Source organism: Candoia aspera, chromosome 8 (genome assembly GCF_035149785.1).
Source record: "Candoia aspera isolate rCanAsp1 chromosome 8, rCanAsp1.hap2, whole genome shotgun sequence".
Classification (NCBI taxonomy): Eukaryota; Metazoa; Chordata; class Lepidosauria; order Squamata; family Boidae; genus Candoia; species Candoia aspera.
Window position 1 is genome coordinate 60,880,872 of NC_086160.1, and position 13,335 is coordinate 60,894,206.

Consider the following 13,335-nt stretch of genomic DNA (forward strand, 5'->3'; position numbering starts at 1 on the left):
AAAGCTGGCTTGCAGCTAAACCTCAAAAAAACCAAGATTGTGGCAACCAGCTTGACTGATAACTGGCAAACAGGGAGAAAATGTAGAGGCAGTGACAGACTTCGTATTTCTAGGTGCGAAGATTACTGCTGACTGCAGTCAGGAAATCAGAAGATGTTTAATCCTTGGAAGAAGAGCAATGACAAATCTCAGTAAAATAGTCAAGAGCAGAGACATCACACTGACAACAAGGTCCACATAGTTAAAGCAATGGTATTCCCAGTATTAACATATGGCTGCAAGAGCTGGACCATAAGGAAGGCTGACAGAAGGAAGGTAGATGCTTTGGAACTGTGTTGGAGGAAAATTCTGAGAGTGCCTTGGACTGCAAGAAGATCAAACCAGTCCATACTCCAGGAAATCAAGCCAGACTGCTCACTTGAGGGAATGATATTAAAGACCAAACTGAAATACTTTGGCCACATAATGAGAAGACAGAACACCCTGCAGAAGATGCTGATGCTAGGGAGAGTGGACGGCAAAAGGAAGAGGGGCCGACCAAGGGCAAGATGGATAGATGATATTCTAGAGGTGACGGACTCGTCCCTGGGGGAGCTGGGGGTGTTGACGACCGACAGGAAGCTCTGGCGTGGGCTGGTCCATGAAGTCACGAAGAGTCGGAAGCGACTAAATGAATAAACAACAACAATTCTATCTAGAAACAACATACAGGTAGTCCTTGTTTAGCAGCCACAACTGAGACTGGCAAATCAGTTGTTAAGTGAAGTGGCCGCTAAATGAAACCGCGACTGTGCTTATGAACTTACTTCAGCTTTCCTTTGCTTTACAGGCCTGCAAAAGTCATAAATGTGAGGATTGGTCATACAGTTACTTTTTTATCGCTGTGTAACTGTGAATGGTTGCTAAATGATGCGGTCGCTAAACGAGGACTACCTATATTCTCCAATTCCTATTATATGTGAACAACCACCTACAGGCTCTGAGTATGAAGGAGCTCAATTTCAGTTGCTCAATTTAATGTGTATTTATGATATTATGAATTAATTTTACAAATGACACATTCTAACAGAAAAAAAGCATAGTAGGAGACTTCTCTCCCCATGTCACCGATGGCAAAAACACATCACTCATCTTTAATGATCAACAGCATGGGGTGGTTTACCACACGTGAATCTCACCATACCTCCTCCTTCCATGCCCAGATGGCTGGTGGTAAGGATCACCTGATCAGCATACTTCTTTTTCCATTGCTGAAGTCAGGAATTGGGTGGGGAAAAGGTGATATTATGTGATTTAAATAAGAACAGTGCACAAAATCATCTCTGTGTGCTATCTTGGTTTCTCTAGTTCATTGTTTCTCAAGCTTTGCAACTTTAAGATCTGTGGACTTCAACTCTCAGAATTCCCCAGCCAGCTAATGCTAAGTTGCATTAGTTGAGAATCACTGCTCTAGTTATTGAACAGAATGTTGGTAGACTAGAAGAGGGCCATGCATATTTCCCTTCTGCCCCAGCTAATTATTACTGGGAAAAACTGAGTGGACTGATGGGGGCTACATGTGGCTTCTGAAAAGTGCAATTTCAGGAACAATCCAGGAAGTCAAATGAGCCAATTTCTCCCTCATGCCCCTTTGCTTTGTAAACTGAATCAATTTTAGACCAGCCCTTCCAAATCCACCCAGACTTATTTGCAATAAAAACAAAAGGAATACAAGCAAAACTTCAAAAAATATGTAATGAAGCAGAGCAACCCCTCACTGAAAACATAGGTAAAACAAATAAAGAGATCAAAATCTCTTCTACTAGAACTATTTTTTTTTCCTAGTAGAACTTTTTTTCCTAGTAGAACTTTTTTTTTTACTATTTTTTTTCTGGGAAAATTTATCATTATGTGGAATTCTTCTACTAGAAAAAATTCTTCTACCCCAACTTCTTCCTCCAAAAGAAACAGCTCTCCCTGGAAAGATTTATGACCCCAGGTATGGAAATTATTTAAAACACACACACACACCAAGATTAAGAGCCATTCAATACACAGTCTAGGCCAATGTATCATATCCATGCCATAAAGTAGCCATAGGCAACTGATTTGTTCCTGATCCTTCCTGTTCTATGTATTATTACTTATTGTCTAATTGAGACTCTAACCCATGTTCCTTGTATTAGAGAGCTCACTTTTCTTCCATTATTAAACTCAACGTAACCTGGGATTTCACATTCTCACATCCAGTGATAAGTGGGCCCAGAACCACTTTGCTTCAGCATTCTGGGACCTCACACTCGTCCCTTGATTTGCACAACTGCCACATGAATTGAGTCAACATGCAGTTGTACTGATCTTTATGGCCCGGAAGCAGGTGGGTCATGGTATTCCTCACATGAAGACAGCCCTGATATCTCTTCTCTGTCATGACTAAAAGCGTACATGCCATGGAATTTATGGAAAAGGTTTATTTATGTGCCATATGGTACATATTACCAACCCACCCAACCAATATATGCATAAGCTCCAAATTAAACAAAACCACCTTCCATGCTTCTTATATCAAAATGGAACTATCCATTCTTCAGAACAATTCTATTTACAGTGGATCCAGATGTGAAAAAACATTTGTATTAATTTTCATATGCTTGGGCAAAATGCTTTTCTGTTTTCTATAGTATTGTATTGCATTTTAAAATTAAATTTGCAACCAAAGTAAGGCATAAATCTGGACTTGACATTAGCTTTTATCAGGTTATCAATATTTGTATATAAAAGCCTTTTGACTGCTAAATCAGCAACCAAACCAATACTTGAACAATTTACCTGGTTGCTTAGAAGACTCCCAGCCTTTGGTTTTCACAGCATACTGAGGTCCTGTGGGCTTGAATCCTGTTCCAGGTTCTGTATCAGCTGAAATAGGCCTACTGGCACCGTTTTCTGGGTTTTCAGGCATGCTTCTTATGGCAGCAGCAGTACAAGTAGTAAATTGTGTAGGCTCCAAAGAATCACTGTTTGAAGACAAAAATATTAGTTTAGCACAATCCCCAAACAAGCACAAGGATCCAATAAAAATGTTCCTTTATATAAATATGAAGAGAATTAGCTTTAATTATTAAAAGGCATCCTGGAAGACTGATTCCTCACTGTTCATGCTCTCTTTTGCACACACTGCTGCAAATCTCACAGGGCATGCTAATCCATAGTGTTTTGCATGTCATCTGTACCTGAACTATGGTTAAGATAGCTGCAGTCTATAACCAGGGTCTGATTAAACTACAACAGCTATAGTTAATGCTAAGGCATGCTCATGTGAAACACCTTCTGACTGACTTATTTGTTTATGATTGTAGTATGGTGGCATCCCTTCAAAGTCAAAAAAGATCAATTGTCACAATGTATAATACAATGTCCTCCTCATTACCACGAGCAGAATTTCAGGCGACTAAGTAAGCATCAAAGAAAGAGGAATCAGGAGTGCAAGACTTTGTCTTTTACAATACAACCTCGGACTAGAAAAGGTGATTGTTCAATGGCAATCAGTTATGCACAGTTTTAGATTATGGATATAATGGTCTCACAGCCCATGTGTTTCTATTATACTTTCTTTAAAATAAGGAAGGATAAACCAAGCCTACATTTGAGGGCCTTCCTGTTCATTATTTCCACCTCAAAGAACAGTCCTGACAGCTCTACTGGTGGAGCCAGAATATACTTTATAGATTGGATTTAATATCTACCATTTGTCTGATTTCAATTCAGGAAAGATGAAACTTAACATACCTTAAGGGGAAAATACTAAGTATATCATACATAACTGCTAAGATCTACTGCTTTAGAAATAGCTGAGACTGAAACAATTTAGCAAAAAAAAAAATACAAGTTTACATTTTGGGAAAGGACAAGTTTCTTTTGGATTTAGTTCTAAGTTTGCATGCAGGTTAAGTCATTTTGGAAGTTCTATATTTGCACTATTAAAACACTGGTCTGACATGTACATCTGTTTGAAAATATTCCAAAAGAAGTAGCTGTATGAATGCATCCTCAAACGATACATTACAATAATTACAGAGTTTGGCTTGCCCTCTTGGGATCTTTTCTAAATAATAAAGCTGTGTAGTCTCTTTGACTTCTACGTGTGGTTGGTGGTGGCAGTTTTCACAAATGAAGAAGTAGAACAAAAGCTATTGTAGCCATAAAAGTCTTTTATACACCTTTCAAGATTCACTCCACACATTTATGATCTTTTTAATATATATATTTAAAAGTACTCAAGAAAAACCATACCCTTTTCCCATTTGCATTGCTTTGCACAGAAATGGATGCAGGTTTAATGACTTGTTGCTCCATAGAGAAAACCACTGCCAATCCATGAAGATTGCACTAAGTCTACGGTCTAACAAAGATGAAGGTAGCTTCAGGAATGCTCCTGCTGAATATACTAATACAAAGTCTGCTCCTGTTTCTTTTCCCCATCTTGTTGAAATTTGTGTACCGTTCAGTAGGTTTCATGCCCCCTATCTTATTAAGATATACCAATGGAATTATGATAGAATGTATTGCCAAAAGCATTAAAACTTGTAAATCTATAAAGAAAGATATATGAAAAGTGGGATGTGCCATGCTAGTAAAGCTAAACTCATAGCTATGAAACTAGAAACTGTGGGCATTTTAAAGGGAGGAAAGGTTGAAGTCTACCCGAACAATGGGCTTCACATGAAACTTCTGATTTATGGCACACTCTATGCCTATTGAGGTTGGCAGGAGACTTTCTGTCAACATTTGCAGCAGACCTCACACACCAATAATATTGGAACTAGTTTTGTAAGACTTTCATTACCAAAACAGAGAACATTTTTAGTTCCTGCTGCTGCATTCCTTCTGGGTTTCCTTCCAGAGTTAATCTTTATATCATGTTCAAGTAATCATGGAAATGTTATCAATATGCAACATGCTGACTTTAAAAAATGCTAATTTCCATAGCAGTTTGCTTTCTAACATAATTCTGTGCATCAGAGATTGATTAATGGGTCACTTTCTAAGGGAAGAAAAGCCCACTTAAATATTGAGAAAAGAATACAAGAATTGGGCATCTGTCAAGTTACCATATCCAGCAAAAAGATACCATAGTGCACATCAGGGCAACTGGAAAATATTCCTCAGTAAATCTGTTTTTCACCACTATGAAAGAGTTCAGGGGAAGGAAGGAAGGCCATTGTCTTCTCTTCTGTATTTAAAACCCCTTGGAGCTCAATGGGATTTTCACTAAACTTCCTGATCTGAAACTTCAAGTCTCCCATTAACCATTTAGAGTCCCAGAATATATTCATTACTGTATTTTGATGTAATTATAATTTTGCTATCCATAACAGATGGACTATCTGTCACTTTGATTAATTTAAGATCCAAGTTTAAAAGCTTGCAGAGCTATGCTAAATAACTAGCACACCAATATGCCTCTGCAATATGCTATACCATTCTCTTTCTCCTTTCCTCTGCATAAACACCTTTACATCTGGATAGTAAGGAATGTACAGAGGAAATGGATGATAAGCAAAGGAATGAGTGTCCATGCCATTCCAGCCCTGCCTATGAATTGTTCAGATCCATGTCCTGTGGCACTCATCAGCCTATCCGTCCACAGCAATGGCATTCTTCCTGTTTGCCATCTTGGATACCCAGTCCAGCCACTGGACAGCATGGGAAAAGACAGAAATGAAAGCTCTCTGATCCAGCTGCAGCAGATATAGAAAAAGGGGAAGAGAGAAGAATAGTCATACTGATTACTCTCTTGATAAGGATTCCTTTGGCATTCCTAAATAACTACTTTGAATTGAAGCTGTAAAGCAGAGGTGCTCTGCTCTGAATGGCCACAGTCAAAAAGTGTGCAGAGGGGAGACAAAATGTCAGTGTGGTCAAAACAAAATTAAATCTAATTTAATTTGGGGAGGATCCATGCACCCTTGATATTCAGGATGTGGATCCTCACTACAATGGTCTGTGTTTCTTACCTAATTTTATTTTATAGCAGAAACCCATGCATGAACAAGCTACCTGAATTCCAGTACATAGTACTTGCACCTGAAGTTATATGCGAAGTCATCGTATTCATGGTTTCAAGATACAGAAACTTGCTTTAAGTTATCAACAAATCAAATTAGAACTAAGTGAAGCAGTCTGGCAATGGAATAGGCAAAAAATATCATTAATGACATTTAGCAAACTTTAAATTAGCTACAGTGACTAATAAATAAGAGCAACAGAGACACTTGAGTCAAAGTTAATGAGATACATGAGAGCTGAACCCTATCCCAGCTACTTGCCTACCCATTTCTTGTATCTCCCCCAGGTAGAATTAAATACATCAAGCAGAATCTGTTTTCCAGATAGTAATTGTTGTTCGTTTCCCATTTTCCTAAATTACCATCTTCTTTCTGAAGAGCAAGACATATTTCTCAGGCCTTTTAAAGAGGAATAGATAGACATTATGTTACTTCCCAAGTCACTTTCTTTGTGTATGAAATTCAGGAACTAAGATCTGATACACTGCAAGACAGGATTGCTTTTTAAGGAAGAGAGACATTTTTAAGATGGAGAAATTTAGTTTGCAGAGTTTTAGACTCCAAATTGTGACATATTTAGTAAGACAGATACCCCCTCTCTGCAAACTACCAAAAGCTGTTCATCTATTTTCAGAAAATAGACATCTGCTAGAGGTGTACAATCAAAGAAAGTGCCAACATTTCAGCAGGACCACCACTTTGGTTTTTATATGCCATAATTCTTCTAGGTTAGGCCCTCTGCCAAGAGGAGTTGGCTTGCCCATAAAGATTCTGGCCTGGCACTGGCCATTTTGCTGTATTTTTTCCAAGCGAATGTTCCCAAAATTAGAAGATTTCCAGAAATAAATTAGCTGACATAAAAGCAAAGTGTTCAGAATGGAAATCTTATTCAATGATCTCTGCAATCTAAAGACACACACAAAGCAAAGCCATTACCCAATTTGAATTGTGCTTTCTGATCAGTCAGCTCAATTTTGGCTTCTACATGTATATATTTTTAAAAAGAGCTTATGCACCAGATAATGGTTTCCCTTGGTTTTATTATTTTTTTTAATAAACTTAACCTTATCCCTCAGTTCAGTCAGCCCATTCAAGGCTGGCCAGGTTCTCTTTTTATATGTGTTTATAGGTATTGTTTTTCTTTTATTTGTAAGCCACCCAGAGTTATCAAGGAGTTGGGTCACCTTGAAATTGGATTAAATAAATTTCATGTTATAAAAGGCATTGTGTGGCCAGAAAATGTCCCAGAATCTCATAAATTGGTATTTTTCTTTAGGCCTTAAAAATAATGCTCCAAACGGATACAGTAACCCCTTCTCTTTCTTTAAAACAACTGGCAAATTGAACAAAATCCATTACCAGTATATGGAAACTGGTACGTGCCTTGCCCAATCTCTAGAAGTAATGGACCATACAGGTAGTCCTCGCTTAACAACCATTCGTATAGTGATGAGTTGGACTTACAACAGTGCTGGAAAAACTGACTTATGACTGGTCCTCACACTTACAACCATTGCAGTGTCCCCATGGTCATGTGATCACAATTTGAGCGCTTGGCAACTGGTTTGCATTTATGACCTCCACAGCATCCTGTGGTCATGTAATCACCATTTTCGACCTTCCCAGCTGGCTTCTGGCAAGCAAAATCAATGGGGAAAGCGTGATTTGCTTAACAACCATGTGGTTTGCTTAGTGCCCACAGTGATTTGCTTAACGGCTGCTGCAAAATAGGTTGTAAACTTGGGTTGGATTCGCTTAATGCCTGTTTTGCCTAGCAATCAAAATTCTGGTCCCAATTGTGGTTGTTAAGTGAGTACCACCTGTAATTTACAGAATGCACAGGCTAAGATGCTTATTTCTTAATCTTGGCAACACACATAGAAATTTTAATATGCTAAGTATAGAATCTCACCTATATTTAGGATAAATTAGAGGACAGGAAAGATGAAGTAAATATATTTTGCCAATGTCATCATAAACCCATGTCTGATGAGCATTTTAAATCAGATTCCAAAATTCAATCTAGCAACCATCTGAGTTACAGAACACATGATTTTATCTTCAACTGGTGATACCAAAAAAATTTTTTTTAACCCATTTGAACCCTTTTATGGAACTCCAATTTTACTTGTTAAGGAACACTGTCAAATAATACAATTCTGGGAATGAGAGGGATGAACAAGAAAAGATGAAAGGTATCCATGTCATTCTTTTACTCAATATCATAAGAAAGTCACTGGGACTGAGAACCCTGGTTCACCAAAAGTGATGTCATGATCATAGGTAATAAGATGTCAGACTTTAATTCAGGCAATTTTACAGATGTTATCAATATTCAATATATAAACCTTTACTAGAAGGATTTGGAGCAATTAAGTTTAACATCTAGGGATGCAGGAAACCTACAGACAAACAGGTATTTCTTGCTTTAGGTTCCTACAGGAAACACTTGAATGGAGTCTGAATTGGCCCAAAGTAATGCCCAGTATTACCATCACATTCACCCGCTGGAGTTGATGAGAGGTATCTAATTTGAGAATCAATTTGCATATTTTTTTTAAAAAAATTGAACAGATCTTTAATTTAAAATAACTGTTTCTAAACTGTTTTTTTAAACAAACAAACAAACAAGGCTTGCTTCCAAGTACTGCCCTCAGACACAAACATAAAAACTTTTGCAGGAGCAACTCTCTGATCTTGGCATGATGCCCTCTATGGTTATTTCATTTATTTATTCCAAGGACTTAATAATGTCTAAAACAGCATTTCCAAATCATGGCAAATTCCATGTTTAGATTTTGAGTCGCAGAATTCTCCAGCCAGTACAGTTTTGCTAAGAATTCTAAGATCTCAAGTCCAGAAATCTTGAAGTTGCCAAGGTTAAGGAATCATGGTCTAAAGGGGAGTTAATTTCATTAAGAGTAACAGGAAAACTTGACAGACATAGAAACAAATACATTTTAAAAATAATTGTTGCTTTATTGCCTTAAAAAACTTAAAATATGATTTCTAAGTAAAATAAAGTATCAAGATTTAATCTCTACAGAGTAATCCTTCTCCTGCTTATGCAAAACTCTGTGAATTTATTGAGGGTCCCTTCTAAACGATTATAGCTAGCCAAATTTCTCCTGATTTTACGAGTTATTCTGCAATCAACTTTTGAATTAAAATTAAGGAATAGCTTCATTTAAATACATCTACAATTATTTTATTTTTTTAAAAAAGACTTATTTTAATAAATTAAAAAATCTGTCTGCTTTACAATTTCTGGAACGTTAAACAAAGGAAACTATTGTAAAACTAAACCTATCATTTCATCATGTTTGCTGCTATGAGAGAAATATTTGGAAACATTGCTTGGATATGGCAACGTAAATAACGTTCAGTACCAGACTCACAAAAGAAACCAAGAAAGAAGAAATTCAACAGAAGAGGTTCTTATTTCTCCTAATCATGTTCTATTTCTGTTTGTGTTTTTTTTAAATAACTCTCCACTGTAAAATTATAAAGATAAATGCTTATATTGCTAAAGGCAACATTGTTACAACAGATCCTAAGGAAAAAGAAGGAACAGTTGGGCATACCAAAAAATAGAGAAGTAGGGAAGATGAGGAAGGCGATACGAGTCAAAAAAAAATTGCCTCCTGTTCTGCTAACGAGTATGCAAAAGTGTGAGAATCCAAATCATTATCGAGCTCAAATGTCTCTTTCTCAGATACAGAGTATTTTGGGAAAACAGCTTTCTGACATCACTCTAAAACATAAACATTTTTTTCTATGAAATTATATTTTATGAAGGTGCTAATTATAATATGCTAATAAGGTTATCCAGGAATGTCTCAAGTTCAACAAACCACATAGTCCCCAATTCAAGAACGAGTTCCGTTCCCAAGGTCTGTCCTTAGGGTGAATTTGTATGTAAGCCAGAACAGAATTATTGCATAATAATGTAGTATTTGGTCAAAATTATTTTTTGCACGTTATGCTCTACTCCTATTGGTTCTAAACTATGATACTTTGATTTGGTTTCCAGATTACATTGCTGGCTGGTGGAGGTATTTTATTTGTGGAGGATCATTAGTTATTTTCTTGTTGTTTTATTATGATGTTTGTGGATTGTGAGCCATCAATCAGGTGGCAAGAGAGAGATGGCCAAGAAATATTTTGGGAATGAAATGCAATGGGGAATTTCTGGGAATTTCCTCCCTTCCCTACCCTTAATATTTGCCCCACCCTCACAATTTCCTCATGCTGCCTAGGGAATTCTGGGAGTTGAACTCCACACATCTTAAAGTTGCCAAGGTCAAGAAATACTGCTTTTCCTTTAAGGTGGATTCCACTGTAATAAAGCAACAACTGCCTGGTACATTAGCTAATAATTAGAAGAGTTCTCATGCAAATGCAATGCTGGCACTAACTTTGATTTGCAAATTAGAAACCTGGGGAACAAAGCATTTCATTCCCTCTGGGGTAAATTCCCCTCCCTTTCCTCCTGACCCCACAGGTCAGGATCTGTGATCTTAGTTCAAGCAATAATTTCAATTTTATAGGAAAAGAGGAGGAAGCTGGAAAAATATGCGTTGTTCAATAGTTTGTGGGGAACCTGAGTTACATCTACTTTCTCAAAATAATTATTCTCTCATAATACTAAAGCACTTTGGCTGGTTCACAAACATATCTTAGCCAGGATTTTATAAAACACTGGTTTAAAGAACAAGGCACAGTGGTTTGGGATGGTTCACACATTACAGTATTCCTAATTATACGGTTCTTTTGTGGACTGTAAAATATGTTCGCACTCCAAACCAACCATGAAATACCTATGGAAAAGAAACAAAGGTTTTGGAATGGCCTGCAAAATCTCCAGATTTATGATGGAAAATCTCCAGAATTATCATTGAAAATCTTTGGGGAGATCTCAATCATGCAGCACATTGCAAGGAGGTCTAAGAATATTTCTGAGCTACAAGAATTATGCAAGGAATAGTAGGGAAAAAAACTCCAAAAAACAAGAATAGAAAAAAAACTTTGACTACAGAAAGTGCATTACAAAGCACAGATTAAAAGTATATCCAAACGTCTGCACTCGTCTTATTTTGATTCTATAAGCAACTGCCCATAAATAGGATTTACATTCAAATTTGTAGGAACATGTGATTAATTCTGTACCATGTATCAGTTCCTGTTCACCTAGGGGTTTCCTGAAACACACGATTTGACCATGGGTACCCAAACTTTGCATGCAACTGTCGTCTAAAAGGCATGCTTAGTCCATCACTCTTGACATTTTCTGGATGTCAAATCCAGAAAATCCAGGAGGAGCAAGTGAAGAATTGCTTCTGAGAGTCTTCAAAGGTACACTCAGTTCAAAGCTTACCATCAACAAGCAATACAAAACTACAGAAGATACTGCAGTGGTCAGAGCATTGTGTGTACTGTCAGAACATGGCAGATGCGACTGTTATTTGAAAGGCACAGGCTGTAAAGATTATGATCAGCTGACTGTGTTGCTGTAATGGCAAGCTACATTTTAGGTTTTTTCCCCCCACTGTTTTCTCATATGTGCACAGTTTTGAACAGGCTTTTTTTTTTCTTCCAAACTTCTCTGTACCTTGCTATTGTGAAATACAGACAGTAGCACTTTCATCCATTATGAAGTTAGCCCAAAAGTAGCATAAACTCAGATTTGGGGAGGACCAAATACAAAGGTTTACTATGATGCTCATTGGAAAAAACACACACAAAAAAGTGATGTTCTACTGATTACAGAAAAGACCATTGAATCATAGGGTTGGAAGGGACCTTGGAGGTCTTCTAGTCCAACCCCCTGCCCAAGGCAAGAATCCTCAGACCATCTCAGACAAATGGTTCTCCAATTTTTTCTTGAAAACCTCCAGCAACGGAGTACCCACAACTGCGGGAGGCAAGCTGTCCCACTGCTACATAGTTCTCACTGTCAGGAAATTCCTCTTTATTTGAAGGTTGCTGAAGGATTTGAAGGTTGTTAAAATCTTCACAACACAATAAGCTCTTATATATTAACATCTGGATATTCTGAATCATGTGTACTTATGAAGTATTTTAACAGTGAGATCATCCAAGCATCCCAAAGAAACTAGCTTACTAGACACAATTAATGACCTAGCTGCATCTAAACCAGCCTTTGTCAACTTTTTGACCTGGAGGAACCCTTGAAATATTTTTCAGGTCTTGGGGAACCCCTGCACATTCAGGCTCAAATATAGGCCCAATTACTATATTTGTTTCATGTGTAGGCCTGAACTTAACAGTGTTCTTAAACTAAAAATAATGAATGAAAGTTACCTCTTCAATGTGAAGTTACTCAAATTTGAAACAATTTTTTAAATAAATCGTGATCTCCCAGGGAACCCCTAGTGACCTCTCGTGGAATCCTAGAGTTCCATGGAACCCTGGTTGAGAAACCCTGATCTAAACCATCAAAAAGTCTGCTTTGGTGGTTAAAATAAAGCTTCCCGGGAAAGTTGGTTCTAATATTATCATAGCTGTGGTCAGGAAGTATGACACAAAGCAAAATGTGCCACCCCACCAGGAAACGTGAAGCGCTTTATGGAGTAGGTGGCAAATGTGTGAATAATCTTTTATTTGTTGCCCCATTTCCCAACTATTGCTGTCAAACTAAGTCAGCAAATATCAGGGGAATAGGAGGAAAAAAGCCTCTCTGTTCTAATAATACTTCTTTAGAGCAACATGTGGTTTTCACACTAAAGGAAATTCTGCCAGGACCTCAATCCAGAGCTATTGACTCCACTCTAGTAATATTTTCCCACCTTGGAGTTAACTGAAAGGTCATACTTCTTAAATAAAGGAAAATGGTTCAGTGCCATGAATCACATCATAAATTCAAAATGAGTTGGACGACCACCACCAACCTGAAATACCTTAAAATTATCCTGATTTGAATAACATGACTGGTACCAGTAATGGACACGAGCCATTTATAAAACATTTTGCTGTAATGACTGAAATGTTTTAGCACAGCCTAACATTAAAATATGACTTTTCTCTCCCACTCCATTAGTTTGATACAGATACTATGCTAGTAGTGAGTGACTGCTACTCATGCACAAAAGTGTTTGTGTAAATCATGCAGTAAAGTATCTTCTTCCCATCTTAAAATGAAGATCTTAAGCAAAAAGAAATCCTATAGTGTAAGTGGGATTAAAATTCAAAACAATCCAAACGATCAGTGAGTTAGAAGACACAAGTAAGGATGAGGTAGAAATGCCAGGACAATTTCTATTATACTTTT

General features: G+C 37.4%; 1 protein-coding gene across 4 annotated transcripts in view; it reads right to left on the reverse strand.

Moving 5' to 3' along the window:
- Nucleotides 1-13,335, reverse strand: part of PDLIM5 (PDZ and LIM domain 5) — a 705,552-nt gene that overhangs the window by 599,943 nt on the left and 92,274 nt on the right. For 3 of the 4 annotated variants that reach the window (XM_063310085.1, XM_063310083.1, XM_063310086.1), the window contains one exon: nucleotides 2,809-2,993. The exons of the other annotated variant lie outside the window; for it this stretch is intronic. In XM_063310085.1, coding sequence (XP_063166155.1) covers nucleotides 2,809-2,993 — 185 coding nt within the window. The remainder of the gene's footprint in view (nucleotides 1-2,808; nucleotides 2,994-13,335) is intronic. 4 annotated transcript variants of the gene reach the window in all.